We start from the raw sequence: 17,226 nt of genomic DNA on the forward strand, positions 1-17,226 counted from the left end.
CAAACCACAACAACACTCACCTCAAGGGGCTTTATATTGTAAGGTAAAGATTCGACAATAATAGAGCAAAAAACCCAACAACTCGACTACCCCCTTTGATTGTGCAATAGAATCATAGCACCACTATGTGGTTGTTACAGAGCCAAAAAGCAGGCTTTGGGTGTTTATTAAAGTCAACATTACATGTTGTAAGACTCAGCCATTCATATAGCTCACTTTAGAGTCCCTTTATTACCTGCATTTTGATACACATTTCATTAGAGCATGTAGTGAGTACTAGTAGACAGGTATATAGGGAGGTAAAGAAAATAAAAACTGTACAAAAGAACCCTGTGCACACAGGTGTCTCCACTGTGGACTGACAAAAAAGTCGCAAAAAACAGGAACCCTCCAAAGGCATCGTTCAGTCTAAAAAGTAACTTGAGACCCTGTCAAACAAGACACATGCTGTATTTTTGTGTCAAAACAAGATTTCGTGCTGGTGCAGACTGCTTAAAAATCTGGCTCTATCCTTAGCACCAAGGATAGTTCTTGAGTTCAGTTGTTGCCCTGAACATGTAATGGACTCACTCATGTTAAGAACCAATGTTATAAGGTATTTATAGTAAAAAATACAATTTAAAAAATAACCTTAAAGTAAGCCGCTTATGGCCTAAGGCAAGTCATCACAATCAAAGTAAAAAATAATTTGAGCCGTGTAAAAAACAAATAGAGTAATTGCTTTTTTCAAGCCTGCTGTATTGATTGACTGCAGTACATCACTCAGACTAACCTTTTATATATTTTAAGGAAATGTGTAGCTTCCCCATTAGCTGATGCATAGGCAGGTGTCAACATGTCATGCTCCTCCCCAAACACTGGCATGTGAATAAGCTCTTTTATTCCTAGCAGCAAATCACAGAGCTTTTTGACCTTCTCGCTTGACATGGCACCCGTCAGTCAGTCATTTGACATTCCGAATCCCGCTGGCTAACCTTTAAAGCCGACCCGCAAACGCTGAACATCGTAGATGCGGTGTCAACTCAGCGTCCCCCACAAGCTGCTTAATCAGGCTGTGCTTTTGAAAATGAGCCCACAAGGGAGAACCGCTGATTAGTGTGGCAACAGTGTATCTCACATAGGAAATGATGATGAAACGACCTGCACCCCAAGCTCTGATTCATACGTAATTATTGAAAGCACATCTTGTGTTACCTTTGAGATAAAACAGACTCTGAGTAAGAAGAGGTAGCAAAGCTCTTGGCTTATGTTTGTATGATATGGTAGTCGTACTTCGTACACTATCAGAAGCTCTCCCAAGAAACACACATAGCATGCCGGGCCAACAAATTCAAATAAGCCTATTTCATTTCAGACAGAATTTATGATGCCGCATTTCATTTCGCAGCCTAAATAGAGGCAGCCAGGTCTGGAGTATTTTACCTCTTACAAGAGCATTTCGTTTTTTTCCCTCTGTTGCCTCTGCTCTCATTCAGTGCTGCTGCATCATCAACCGATTCACCTCTTTGTGCCAGTACTCCACCAAAGCAGAACATAGTGATGGATCGCATAAGAGGTAAATGTGGAGAGCAGAGAAATGAGGTAATAGTTCCACAGTGTCACACTTTGAGACAAGGCCTTATGTGACATCCCGTAGCAATCAGAGCGAGTTGTGAGTCGAAATGAAAAAGCGGCCTAAAGAACGCAAAAGGTGGGCAAAAGCCAGCCCTCTGCCGCCAGCACATGCAGAGTCATGAGCATCATTTGCAGCTGTGAGAGGCAAGTGGATTACATTAGGAACAATGTCTTTCTTCCCTATGCTCGTGAACTCTCATCAACACAAAACAGCAAAAACAGAGGCATGAGGGCAGATAGAAAATTCTGATGCAACGCGCTGCAAGGTGTTGCGTGCGGAGCAAACATATGGTAACTTTTATTTGTGTCAAAATTTAAGACCGTTTAATTACCACTATGCAGCTGCAGGCAGTATGACGAAATTACAGGTTGCTGTTACTTTGCTCATCTCTTACTTACGCTGACTGCTGTACAGGCAGGCCAGCTGCTTAGGGGAGTAATAAGTGGGTAAAGAAAAAGAAGAATGAGAAATGGGAAAGAAAGGGGGTAAGGGCTAAAATGGGGAGCAGTAAAGCAGAAATTATGAGGCAAGCATAAATATGGAGAACAGAAGGGGAGAAGCAAAAACAAACAGAGATGGTACAAAACTGCATAAAGATAAGAAAGCAGAATGAGAGTGACACGAGGGTAAGGAAGATGTGCCCGAGGAAGGAAGCACAGTACATCTCCTGAGATTTAATAGCAGCATCCTGCCCTCACCATAGATCCTACTGCCTACATCTCAGTAAGGCACCATCTGTCACAGGCTCGTTACATCCAGTCACTTCTCCCTCACACTCCAACCCTACTAAAAAGCACAACACAGACACAGATTGGGGTTGTGCTCACTTTAAAATGAGAAGGAATAGGTCCACTGGCAGGAGAGGTGTCAGAGGCTTCTGCACCGCTGACGTACAGTATGGAGTGAGAACATTGATCAGATCAGCTTTTTTGCTGGCTGATAATGTTGCTCGAGAGACTTCCGATCTTGCACAGCAAACCCGAGCACAACATCCATTTGGATTAGCTTCAGAAACTTTGAGAAACAGAGCGCGCACGCTGGAATTAAACTGCTCTGGCGCTTGCAAAGCCTTCGAGGTGAAATCACACCTGCACCAAGCAAATTTGAATCAAGCAGACCTGCACATTCCTGACTTGTTTATAACCGTTTTTGATTAATATTTCCCCCCGCCCCGCTAGCTTGGCAGGCCAAGTCTCAAAACAATCATTTCTTGACCTGATTAATGGCTTGCTCTAAGCAGTGATACATGCCATCCAAAGATGGAGGGGCTTCATGAAAATTATATCAGGATTTGTGGCTATCTAGGGGCTTTGAAGTAAGGGAAAAAAATCTACTGGAGCAACAGATATTAAGTCTATTCCCATGCATTTAGATCACTACGGGTTCCCTACAAACTGGCTCTGTGGTATCAAGAAGTTAAAAGGTGAAACATTTGCTAATTGTAGGCACAGGTAGACAGCAACAGGCGTGGTGTGGCCTCATCAACAGATAGATGAACTTTTGCAATCCTGGGCCTCTTACAGGGGAGGAAGTCAAGGGAGGGCTACTTCCTGTTGACTGCAGCTTTGTTTGAAATCACTATTAATAAAAGCAGGCAGTTTATTACCCTCAGCACATCACCTTCATCATTCCTTGCTTTAAATGCCTTTTTAAACCTCCAAAGAATATTTTGCAAACAAGCTTCAGACACTTCTAATTACAACAATTAACGTGACCTGTTTGCAGGTGATGTCGACACCAGTTTACAAAGGCTTGGAGAAAATCTGACCTGTCAGTTGTCAATTAGCACGTAACAAACATGAGCACATGTAGCTGCACAAGTAGAATACACTCTGCAGTTCTATCATTTAACACCTATTATTAATTATTTCTTGGTTTCTCTGTAAAGTGTTAATTGTGTTCTTCAATGATAGTTTCTTCGTACCAATCAAATGGAGAGGATCGTAGTGGAAGGTGAACTCTGCAGCAGAACGGGGTTGTAGCAGGCTCTTCAGCGAGTGCTTTGTTCTGCTTAAGCCTCGTCCTAGGGGAAAAACTTAGACCTTACCTGAAATACTTTCAACCTGCTACTCAGAAAATATGTGCATGCACATTAACATGTCTTTGTGAAACAGCCTGTCCAGTCGAGGATGAAAGGGGTGGAAAAGTGAGAGGAAGAGAATGAGTAGGAGGCAGAAGGTTGAAAAGGGTGGAGGGCAGAACATGACAGAAGCACTACAATGAGGAAGTGGGGAAAAAAGACGGTTTGGAAAGAGGTGAGAAGTGTCAAAGGCGGAAAAAATGGAAAGAAAAGATGAGGTGAGATAAGGAGAACTGGGTATTGATGGAGATAGCGGGTGGTGTGACTGTTCTGTCAATCTTGGCACATCGTTCCTCTCATTACAGTTTCACTCCCTGGCTCTGTCCTGCTCTTTGGTCCTCCCCCACGGCTAGCCCTGGAGCAGGGATCCATCCAGCCCAGCCCTCCTGTCAACACAAACGCAGCTCAGGCCCAGGCATCTGTCAGCCCACACAGTCCACCTTCAGCCATAGTCTATTGGCCAGTCCATATTGGCACAGCACAGCACAGCAGGGCAGAAAAGGAATGTAATATAGCACAGCAGAGCATCCATCAACAAACCTCGGGGTAAAACAGCACAGGACAGCAGCTTAGGCATCCATCACATGCAGACCCTGGATAGGCCAAACCGAGTCTCTGGAGGGACTGGTAAACAACTATTGTACTCTGCAATAAGATAGTTAATAAGATAGATTTTCATTACAAATCGTTAAAAAGCACCTAGTTTTTCCAATTAAATCAAGTTTCCTGTAAGCGTCTTGTTGAACGAGTCCGAGCAGACCGACCAAAGACAGCTGTGATCTTCTATTCTGGTCCAATGAAGTCGAGACAAACCTGACCCTGCAAAGACATACCTTGACAGTTTCTCTGCCAGAAAGAGGCGAGAGCTACAGGCAGACAACCGCACTGACAAGTAATAGGAAGTCCTCCAGTTTCTCACTCATTAGTGAGAACAGAAAATAGGTATTACTGATCATGCACCAGAACCACACTCTGAAGGTGTGAGCAGTTCTAAAGAACGGCAAAAAGCAGGATGTGGCACAAAATCCCAATATGTATGCAAGTCAATGCATTTTTTTTATTATTATTATTTTCTGTTGCAATCTGTTCAAGATGAGAATGCTTGAATTAGCAGAATATGGCCCTAGTTAAAGTCTGACTGTTGTGATACTTACTCCATCAAGTGTAATGGATTTAGTTTTCTGCTCTGTTTCCTTGACCCATATCGAACAGCATATAGTGGGCGCTAACATAAACGAGGTATTACAGATTTGGGTGTTTAATAGTCACCTATAGTAACCCAAGAGCTCAATTTAGAGGAAGCGCACTAACAGTATGAACCTTATTAATTAAAGCAGAAATGTAAAACTTGCTTTGCTAACTGAAACAGAGGGCGTAGTTAAGTTGTTGATTAGCTAACTCGATAGCTTCACATGCAGGCTTTTTTTGTGCAGGTAAGATTTCTTCCTCAATGCTGACTTATTACTGTAGTTGTACCAAAATTATGATACTTTTTAATAAATTCTTTAAATAAGGAAATACAAGGCAGTTTAGTTTAAATAGGTATGCATTTCTAAAGCACTGAAAGATTAAATCACCGCTAACGCATACATCATGCTAGAGAGCCAGTTAATGTAAGTATTGGCAATAGCTGCTGGTTTTATTTAAGCACCACAGTGAGTTCTTGTTTTTCTCTAGAATCCTTAAGTGAACGAGTAAAGATTACAATTGTGGCAAAATGGCTCCAGGTGCATGCACATCCCACACTAGTTAACAAGCTGGCATGTAAGCTAAAACTGGTATTGCTGTTGCAATACTAGTTTTACTTCATTCATTCATGAAAATGCTGTACTGTCTAAAATAGTAACAAGATGACTGATGCTGTTTACTTTACCTGTCAGTGGCTGATCGGTGCACAGAGTACTTGAATACCCACGTTTTGTCTTGTTTAAAATTAGAGCTAAGCAAAAATCAATAAGATGGCTATAACTAGACAGTAAAGGAGGAATTCATCGTCTGTGATGACCTGGGAATACCTCCTTAGAAAACCCAGAGCTAAACAAAACAAATGTTAAGAAGCTTCAGCCAGAGGCAAGCCTTCTCACAGAAATTAAAGCACCTGACTCTGAGCCTAGCTGAGAACTTGACGTTGAAAGCTAATTTGTAATAGGTCTCAGATGTTCCAAACTTCTGCTCTACAACCTGATAACATAAAGAGAATTCCGTTATGTTAATAACATAACATAAAGTCTCATTGCCCTCATAAGACATGTAGTAGCTATTGGATATGTTCTGGATGACTGGGAGGAAACTGGAGACCTGTTTTGAATGGCTGAAGCGTCCAGTCCAACCAGTGCCACTACTCTGTGTCTAGGTGAATGCTGATGACACAGCGCTCAGGTTGATGGCAAGAGTAATCATAAAATAAGTGAATATATAACTCTGTGTTGAATGTCTCTCTAAAAGCCTTTTTCAAAAGATTTCAGCATTAATAAATGAATATGTATGCAGGAAAGCAGCAGAAGTAAAGCAGGGTGATAAGCATGTATCAGGATCTCAGGTAAAGTTCTAAGTATGAATTATAAAGAGCCATCGGGTATTAAAGTCAGTCTTTGGATCGTCAGCACATACAACATTTTAAAGGTCACTGTAAGAAATCTTGAGTTTATTGTGGGGAAAAAGCATTTTTCTCATATTCGTATTTTTAGTACATGACATTTTTGCATGGATCATACCAATACATCACTTTATTAATCACAGGAAACCCAGACATCAAGTAACAGTGGGGAAGGCTGAGGAGGTAGAAACTCATTTAATGTCTTATAATAGCTGCCCTAACCCACACTGTGAATTTTTAATCATATGTCAAAACCACCAATTATCTAACATTTACATAATAATTATATTATGAGTACCAATTTGGCAGTCTGAGAACTGAGTTTTTATCAGTCACATGGCATCAGTCAGGATGGTTTTCCTCTCAACAGGAAAACACAAAATGTGGATTTGTCAGCGCTACAGCAAAAAGTAGATTTTAATATATGTTGATGTTAACAACTGCATTCAGTAAAAAAGTTCGGGTTCAGTAACAGGCTGCGCTTTAATGTGATCGAGAAAACGACATTAAAGCGTAACTCTAAACGAGCATCATGTCCATTCGTGTGGTTGTCTTTTTCATCTCGTTTTCTTTTCCCACCTCCTCGTGGTTACTTCACAGTAGGCGACAAGCAGTAATGAGGAAGGAGAGGAAACAAGTGCAGTACAAGGAAACAAGATGCAAGCATTCAGTCAGCCAGGGCAGTTTATTGCTTCACTGCAAGCAATTTGTCAGTGTGTGTCCATAGCTTGCACTAATGTGGAGGAGCTGTAGACGATTAACGTCTAGAGCAGCAGATTGTGTGGTTCAAAAACAGCACCAGAAGGTTTTGATTATTAGCGTTGAGGAATAGTAAACTACACAGGATTAAACTAGTACTTTACTACCTGTTTGATTGAATACCCGCCCCACCTGGACTAGTTCCTGGATGTAACCAATAGGACATCATCTGCAGGGTCTAGGACTGTGGTCAGTACTTTGTTAGGGTGATGTTGAAATGTGTGTGACCATGTTTGAACAGGAGACTGGCATTATAAGTTCAGGTTGTAGAGTGTATGTTAATTAGTGTTGAGCAGAGATGGGCAGTAACGCGTTATTTGTAACGCGTTACTGTAATCCGATTACTTTTTTCAAGTAACGAGTAAAGTAAGGGATTACTATTGCAAAAACGGTAATTAGATTACCTTTACTTTCCCGTAGGAACGCTGCGTTACTGCGTTACTAAAACCGTGATTTTTTTGCGAGAATGTCTCACGACAGTGACGTAAGCAAGTGCGCCGTTGGTGACAACAGCTGTGTGCAGATCAACAATGGATCACATATCGATTGTGGGAGAGAGTATGAGCGTGCAGTGTTTAAAGCGTGGAAGTACTGACCTTACTTTGAGTTTGATTCCATAAAAGTGACAAAAACAGTGTCCGCTGTGCGTGGGAAGAAAACTTCTTTTTACAGCGAAACAAACCCCTAAACTTCCAAGCAAGCACCGAGTAGCTACGACGTAATGGGAAACTCACAGAACTGCCATATCCTTCCACTGACCGCAGCACACCTGCACCAGGGTAAACCTCCGCCTACCCAACTCCTGCTTTACAGGTGAAAATAGAGCAACAGGACCGCTGAGTCTTTGACTTTATTTATTTTCTGCTGTGTTTTACTTGCATCTATTTGAAAGACTGAGTGTAAACACACAAAATATTTTATTTTATGTGCTGGAATGTGCAGAAAATAGGTTTAAATGTTAAACTAATTTCTTCCAGTCAGAGAATGTTGCATATAATTAAATTTTTGCTTGATGCATAAAGTTAAAAGATTAAAACTAATAAAACAAGTTAAAAAGAGACTTTTCCATTTGATTACATCTTGTATGATGGATTATGCAGAAAAAGTAGAATTGGGCTGAAAGATCTATCGCTTTATCACCTATTCAGGTTGTAAATCGTGTTTTTAAAAAGTAACTAAGTAACTAAGTAATTAATTACTTTTGAAAATAAGTAATCAGTAAAGTAACGGGATTACTTTTTGGGGGAGGTAATCAGTAATTAGTTACTGATTACTTTTTTCAAGTAACTTGACCAACACTGGTGTTGAGTAACAAATCAAGTAAAATATTAGAGTTTCCCTCAACAAAACTGGAGCACAGAGTTCATGGATTTTAGTATAATTAACCACACTGAAAGTCAGGTTTATTTGTCAGATAACTGCATAAAAAATGCATCAAAAGCAACCAACACCAGAGACATGAAACAGAGATCCAGTGTAGTAGCTGAAAACCAAGCCAAGTGTTGCCCAGCAGACAGCTAGAGGCTACAGCTGCAGCGTCTATATTCTCCTGTCATTGGACATGACCACACCCTTTTCTCCCTACTATAATTAGAAGGTTAAAAGAAAAACATCACAGTCTCTACAATCACTATAAAGGAGAAAAATGGCAGCAGAGACCAAAGGGTTTTTTGTTGTGGGTAACAAGCATGTTTATTTCTGCTGTAATTTTTTTTGGCATATTAATGTGGGAGCCTATGAATGCAGATTCACTTTTCAAGCCAGCGTCAAGTGGACAGCTTTTGGCAGGTGTGCAGCTTCAGTTTTGTGCACCCAAGAGTTGCCAGTTGGTGAATGGTAGTTTACAAAGCTTTCAAAACAGTTTCATCAATACTAATGTGATTGTGGTCAGAAAGAAATGGTACTTTCATGGGAAATTGATTAGCGAGTGAACTATAGGTCTTTTATTTAACTGCATGAAAGCACTTTGAGGAGCAGGCACAGACATGTCATATGCTCTCAAAAGGATCAGTTCTTTTGGGTGTCACACGTGAACAACGATGTTGCACTGTCACGACACACTTGCATGCACACGTACAGAGAACAGCCATTTATTAGGTACACCTTTTGAACTGCTTTTTAACCCAAATGCATTGAGTTGCCACTGATTGGTTGATTAATCTCGATTTCTGTTGCAACATTCAGATGGCAGAGTCAGCATTTAATCCAAACAATGTGAAAGAATGGATCCACCCTGCCTTGTATCAACACCTCAGGCTGGTAGTGGTGGTGTCATGGTGCAGTTGATATTTCCTTGGCACATTTTGGGGCCTTGGTACCAACTGATCATTGCTACCTCAGTACCTTTACTGAGTGTGTCCCTCCCTTTATGGCAGTGTAACCATCATCTGATTGCTACTTCCAGGACATATAGAACCACAAAGATCAAAACTTATACAGTATATAAGCTTATGATGGTGTTAACATATAAGCTGCATGCACACAGCTCCACACTGTCACATCCTTCATGGTTTGTTTTGAGAGGCTAATGGACTGAAACGATTTATATTTTATGCATTTGAATATGACTCTGTCTGTTCTGTACCCCTTGTTCCCTCTGGCTTCTAGCTAGCTTTGGAAAGGGGCAGTTCATAGAACTTTCTTTGATTACAGAAAAATGTATCTGAATGAGCATAGCGAGCTTTTGAATTGCTTCTTTTAATTAGAACACTGAAAACTCTTGAAACAAAACTGGAGGAACACTTTAGAGTGACGCAATAGGAAGATAGCTGTCAAAGCGAGTCAGTAAACACAGTGAGTTATCTTGGTTCCACACAAAGGGAAGGAACATCAGTAGGGATTAAAGCTGCGTGTACAAACCTTCAACAAATCTGACATCCAGCTCCCGCTGTGAAGCAGACTAGGGTGACTGCACCAACACTTTTGTGCTTCACCCGGGGTCACCTGCCAAAGACAGCCTCACTCCACTGCTTCACTAAGCTACTCTCTTGTAGCTCAACACAATCCAAAGTGGTGTGCGCAGCCAAGGCTCGGCGAGTTGCCGGAATTTGCATGTGAGGCGCATTCACTGTCGGCTTGCATTACAGCTGATATCCATTCTCATTGATTCCGACTTCTTCTCACATTTACATTTATTCATTAGGAAGACGCTCGGCTCCCTTCGCTCCCGTGCAAGATGTCTTAGCTTGAGCTTACTTGGTGTAATGCGCTGACAGCATGCAACAAGAAGTAAACAAGAGGATACCGGTGTCCCTTCTTATCCACAGGAATAACATACTGTTAAAGGAGATGTATTCATCAGAGAAAAAGGGTGGTAAAGAAAGTGAAGGGTTCAGGAGGCTGTACAAGGGGGTGTGAGGGAGGAGAAGAGAAAAAATGGTCGTTCACTTTGGTTTTTACTCCAAGACATTGGAATTAGTAGAGGCCTTAGGTGTCTGCTTAACTTAACAGTCTTTGTTAGTCAGTGGTATCAAACATAGCAGTGCTGAACTATATTAAAACATAACCAGCTTGGCTTATTATTTCAGCACAACTGTTTGTGTAAACCTTACTCAAACCACCTTTGACTTCCATACACCCCCGCCTACTCACTGGATTGCATAATTGCTGTGATTTGTTTGCTTTCCCTATCTACAAAACTCCACACTTCATTTTGCCTAATAGGATTACATATCATGAAATGGAAAAAAGTTGCATCCATTTGTTTCCCCTCGTAATGAAGAACCGGGTCTTGCTATTTCTCACCTAACCTGTTTTTGTTCTCGCTGCAGGTGTTATGTTGATGACAAAGTCTCCAAGGTGGCTTGGCTCAATAGATCCAACATCATCTTTGCCGGCCAGGACAAGTGGTCCCTGGACCCCAGAGTAGATCTGGTCACTAAAGGACAGCTGGAGTACAGCCTGCGCATACAAAAGGTAATGTTGACAATAGAGATTTAAAAGCTGAACTGAATTATTGTGCAAAACTGATTCAACCAGAGCTGAGTTGGGTTGTCATTTGCATTTAGATGTGGAAGAGAATTTCTTTTTTTTTTAGTTTCAGGGATGTTATTCAACAAGTCATGAAACACAACCTTATTACACACACACTTTGACTTAAATTTATTCTTTTTTTAGCAGCAGATGTTGTTAAATATTAATCTATTCATTTATTCATTTATTTATGCAGCAGGTTCAGTCAGAGGGACTTTTTTTAAACTACATTCTTAATTTTTGATTTTTCACTGTCTGCATGCTTTTACAAGTATAAACATAAGCAGTGACGGGATGGGAAGACAGGAGTGTTTTCACATCCCCTTCAAAAAAAATCTTTCCTAGCATAAATTAGCGCTGAAGAAGTAGTTTGACATATCGGGAAACTTGGTTGCCAGCTAAATATGAAACTGGAGCCGGAATTCATTTTATTTTAGCATAAAACAAAGACAGAGTAAAGGGGCTAAGCATTAAAAATCTACTTATTCCATCAACTTATTCATCTCTATATTGGAGATACTTTCAAATAGAAATATTTATTTTAAACTTACCTTATTACTGTCAGCATGACAGAAGGGCAGAACATAACATGTAGTGTATATAGTCTCAAATGTAAAATTTGGAAAGGCTATAGAGAGCAAGCAAAGCAAAGCTACATACAACTGCAGAGGTTATACAAAGTGCAAGACTTGGCATAAGTGACGGGCATTTGCATTCTGAGTCCCGAGTGTGGTTCGCTTTAGGCAACGAAAGCAATGTTGTTTGAATGACAATGAGGTAAACACATCCTGCCCTGTTCTTCAAGTCGCTTAGCCAAGACAACAATGGTGTGCATAACCATGGACACATCAAAATCACAATTTTTTTTTTATGATGAGATTGCATTATAATAGGATAAAACACATTTTGTTGATTTACTCAGGAAATCAACATTTTGGACTTTGCCAAGTCCATTAATTCACAACATTTCCTCATTATGTTAATGGAAAACATAACCTAGGCTCCAATACATTTATTTCCAAACATATTTGCTGTTTTGCATTCCTAATATCTAAAAGTAATTTGCATGAGACAGAGTTGCTCTGCTATTTTATGGGGACATGGATAGGGGTGACTGGCGGTGTGGCCATAAATCTGACATTTTTAGAATCTGAAGGGAGAAAAAAGCACACATTAAACTACAATAAAGTTCATATGCCTTCCCCGCAACAATTTCAGCTGAGAATAAAACTGATGGTCTGTCAATTTTTTCAGTTTCTTAATGCCAGCATTTTGTACTTCATTCAAAACAAACAACAAAAAAACCAACTATTATTTAGTCATTTCAATATCACAACTGTTTGTAAGTGCTTTCCTCGATCCATTTCTTTAATGGGGCTTACAAACACTATTTCCTGTCCTGTTTTAATGATTCTACTTTCAAGTCACCTAACAGCATTGACATTTAATATGTAATATAATATATAAAATGTAATGTAATAAGTAAGTGAAATAGTCATGGTAACCACATTTAAACAGACTTAAAGTATGAATAAGCCGAAACAAAGTACTTCAGAGTTTGCAATGACAAAGCAAAAATGATATTTAAGAGGTAGAAAAATATTCAGTGAAGGGATCGTTCAGGAACCTTTTCTACTTTCACTAAAAGCAACAATATATATAAACAAAATATATGAAAAATGAAATGAATAAAAGTAATCTCATAGTTATGTAACAAATATTTGTTTGGTTTTTATTGGTTTGATGAGAAAATTCTGATAGTGGTTAATCAGTGTGCAGTTCTTGGTCTTTCATAAATACTTTCTTTGAGTGAAGTGTAATTCAGATTAAAGAGGATGTCAGTTTAAAATGACTCAGCATTTTTGTGACATGGGAAGTGACTTGCTTTTTTGTTTTTAGGAGAAATTACAAAAGACAACAATAACAATCACCACATGCAAAATCTCTCAATCCCTAATTCCCATCCAAACTTAAATCCGGGGCTGCCCCTGATTTAAGTTTGGATGGGATTGAGGGAATTTGGAGTAAGGATTAGTCAGACACACAGACTGCTCCACAATTACAGTAGCAGGATAAGGAAGGAGGGAACTCAAGCATTGTGGGGAACAGCAAAATACAACAAAAATACCAGTCATACATCATGGTTTCTCACTCTCAGGGCTAATATATGCTCAGATAGCTATTTATCTTGGTAATCTCTTTTCATTTGAATCTTGCTGTATTGTCATAAAGTCTGTATCAGGCTGTGTGCATGCCTGTGAACTCTCTACATGATCAGGAGTTGAGCAACTAAAACAGGTCCGTCTTAGGCCCCTGAAGGTTCTTATCGATATGAAATATTATGTGTCATGAAGCAGGCAGGATTGAGGACCCAGAATGCAGACTCTTAGTGGCAGGACTAACTCAAAACACAGCTTTATTGCTGATTACAAAATACATGAAAGCAAACTGGAAGAAACTAGGAACTAAACAGGCAGGTTTAGTTCCTTAACCTGCAAGAATGAAGTAGATCGGGGCAGACGCAGACATACACACAAGGTCAAACAAAGGAACAAACCACATGGGGGAACATAATCTAACTAACGAGACAGGGGAAGCACAGCTGAACATGACACACACCAGACAAGAGACTGTCAAACTAAAACAGGAAGTATGAGACAGATGAAACACTGGGAAAAAAGTGAGGAGAGAGAGGACAAGAGAGCAAGGAACGAGACGGACACACAGAGACATGACCAGGGAAACAGGCAGATAAACATGAAGACTAGACTGACCTGACAGAGGACACACAGAGGCAAGACCAAGACAAACAGGACACGCAGGCGAGACCAGGGCATGAAAAGGAACCTAATAACTAACTAGACAATCTGAACTACAAATACAGAAATGCAACTAGGAAACAATTCACACAGAGAAAACAAGTATGAATAAACAAGACTCAAACAACCAAAAACACAAAACACTGACTCAACATCCCAGGTACCCTAACAATTATGACAGCATCAAGTTGCCTAGTAACTGCCTACAAGCATTCTTGCACATAAGACCTTTTTAAGAATCTCCTCATTTTAATTTCACAACAGTAACATCTAATTTTGTAAATATTTAATTTACTACATTTTGATGTCTCCTAGTTATGATGTTTAGAACATCATCATTTGATATCATTTGACACTCTTTTTTTTTTTTTTTGCCTGTCCCGTTTGGTTCTTTTGCCATCAGAATTGTTGTCTAAAGGCAAAGAAAGATGCCCAACAGATTTACTTTACCAAATGGACCATCCCAGCCTTGCCGTAATGGTCTATTTGATTCACCTTTTATTGTTTATTTTATTTATTTTTTATTTTCACTTGCTAGATATGGGACAGACTTGAATCAGGAAAAGAAAAGGGAGAAAGGAAGAGGGGGAAAAAACAGCGGAGAAGAGACAAAAAAAATACATATATCAATCACCTGGATCACCTGTTGAGAAAGAAAAAAGAAAACAAGCAGAAGAAAACGAGAGCAATACAATAAACAACATCACGATGATATATGGGAATATAACTGTAAATACTAAATATTAAACATTATTGTGCAGCACGTAATATCGACAGCGCACAGTGTGCTTTGAGGTAGGAGCCAAAAAGGGTGTCGTTTGTGTGTGTGAGCACCCGTGTGTGCACCTGTGAGCATGAGCGGGCTTGTTTTTAAAAGGTTCCTTCATGTAATGATCCGCTAGAGGGTGTGGGGGGCCACAGCCCCGTCCTCCAGGGCATGAAGCATTTGACACATTAACGTATGACTAAGTTTACTGTTGTTAGTGGGTATATTGTACATTTAATGTCAGATAAAGAACAATATAAATATACTTAGGGAAATGGGATTTCTAGCATGCATTTTTTCAGGTGCATGGTATCGACATGTACTGTGTAGCTAAACCACGGTGTACATAAACTGCAATCAGAGCAAGATAAATTAAAGCTTTAATCTTTAAATATATGGGTGCATATTCAGTTGAAAACAGTCATGCCAACATTACCAACATTTCATTGTCCGCTCAGTGGGGGTGGACAGTGTCTGGCCAATAAACGTAGCAGTACACTTATATTTTTTAGAAAATGGACAACTGTAGTTTAAACATTCAAACATGTTAACATACAACAATCCAATATTTATCTGTTCATTTAAATTAACATCTACCACCCACGTTTCTTTTTTGCTTTTGGCTTAATGTATTTACTGTATGCGTTTGCTACTAGGAAAAAGATATCATCTATTTAAAATGTACACATTCTCCCAGTAGCATTGTCGCAACCAATTAAATGTTGTTTTACACTAATAACTAATATTCTGTTTTAATGTGTTAGGTGGATGTGTATGATGAAGGCTCGTACACCTGTTCCATACAGACTAAGCAGCAGCCCAAGACCTCACAGGTCTACCTCATTGTACAAGGTAAGCTACAAGCTCCTGCTGCAAGGCAGAACGTGAACATATCGAATGAAGTCTTTGTCAAAGAGTTCACAAGCAGCATACACAAATGTTAATGCAAAAAGTCATTTCTATTGCATTTGTTTTGTATGGTGTCTGGAAAGGAAATTACAGGAATACATTTCGTGAGAAACAGCATGCCTTGTTTTACTTCAGCTGAGTCTTAAGTGCACTTAAAAATCTTAAGCAGTTTTTCACTTCAAAAAATGTGAAGTTGTCTCTCTTTAATTGGGACAGCTGCAAAGATGAGAGCAGGAGGTAATCAGGAAGAGTGAGAAACGGTGATATTTTTCCCTATTAAATCTAGGTTTTTTTGAAGTTTTCCTGTGGGTACGAGGCTTTTGGCTCATGAGATTACAGTAGAAACAATTCTGTGAACTCATCAACTTTTTCTAGCTGAGAGGCCTGATGAAAAGGTATCAGCCTCAATGCACAGTCATGTTAAGCTGTTCATTACTCCCCTTTTTAACTGGAATTGTGAATGGTCCCTGTAGGCGCTGGGAAGCTATATCTGCTGATAGTCAGACCCATACATACATTTCTTAACTAATTTTGGATTTGTGGCTTAAAACTTGACTAATTATCTCAACATGGAACATCTTAGTTCAATTACATGGCACATACTACTTAGATATCAGGAAATGGCTGTGGTGCTTAAAACAAATTAATAACGGCCTTGGATGTGCCAAAATGTCTGAAAACGAAATACCAGATAAAGCAGGAGTAAATTTTGTGCTCCCAGATCACACCACAATCGATTTTTAGGTCAAAGAAACAAGTTGAAACTGAAATGCAGACTTTCAGCTTTACTTCAAGGTGTTTGATAAAAGTATTGCCTTTTGTGTTTAGAAATTGAATTGAAGTCATTTTTATTTATAGTCCTATAAGTTATAGGACAAACTAATATAGCTTCAAATAGAAATATTGTTATTTGGATGAAAATCTGTTGTAGTCAGAGACTGTGTGAAGTTTAAAACCCATGGGTATCACCAGCTGCTGTGCTTCCTCCTTTGTTATGCTCTGCCAGGCCTTTACTGCAGCCACTTTCAGTTGTTCCTTATTTGTGGGTCTCTCTGCATTCAGTTTTGTATTTACTAACTGTAAGGTATTCTCTGTTGAGTTAAAATCAGGTGTGACTGACTTGCCCATTGAAGACTATCACATTTCTCTTCCTCATGAAACTCTTGTGTTGCTTTTGCAATCATTTTTGAATTATTTGGCTGAAAGTGGGCAGCATTGTACAATCTGTCAGGAGTCACAACATCAATGAACACTAGTGGCCCAGTTCTACTACACTCTTTGCATGACCAAAGAGTGTAATCAGTGGTTTGCATGTTGTTGTAAACCCTCATTGTTTCCATTCATGAAGGTGTCTCTTGATTGTAGACCTTGACCTTGATACACATACTTCCTGTATATATCCTCACTTGGATTGTTTTAGGAAGCTATTTTTCTTAAGCATTGAAATAATTTTGTCATCATGCACTTGAACTGGCCAGTGCATTCATTCTCTTTAAGAATGCAGATTCTTGATTTGGCCACTCCTAAAGTTTGTGTTATTTCTCTGATGGGTTTACTTTGATGTCCTAACTCGCTTGTACTAACATGTCTTTGGGCGTCATATTTAAAATTACAGTGAAAAGCGGTAAATGATATTTCGTCTGCACTAGCTCTGTTATGGTAAATGGTAAATGGCCTGTATTTATATAGCGCTTTACTAGTCCCTAAGGA

The 17,226-nt window shown here is 39.6% G+C and overlaps 1 protein-coding gene across 4 annotated transcripts in view; it reads left to right on the plus strand.

The window, feature by feature from the left end:
- The window catches only part of lsamp (limbic system associated membrane protein), a 237,099-nt gene that overhangs the window by 143,176 nt on the left and 76,697 nt on the right, over positions 1-17,226 (plus strand). For all 4 annotated transcript variants that reach the window (XM_080888803.1, XM_080888804.1, XM_080888801.1 and 1 more), the window contains 2 exons: positions 10,821-10,965; positions 15,372-15,459. In XM_080888803.1, the coding sequence (XP_080744929.1) occupies positions 10,821-10,965; positions 15,372-15,459 (233 nt within the window). The remainder of the gene's footprint in view (positions 1-10,820; positions 10,966-15,371; positions 15,460-17,226) is intronic.

Source organism: Rhamphochromis sp. 'chilingali' (genome assembly GCF_963969265.1).
Source record: "Rhamphochromis sp. 'chilingali' genome assembly, chromosome: 8".
NCBI lineage: Eukaryota > Metazoa > Chordata > Actinopteri > Cichliformes > Cichlidae > Rhamphochromis > Rhamphochromis sp. 'chilingali'.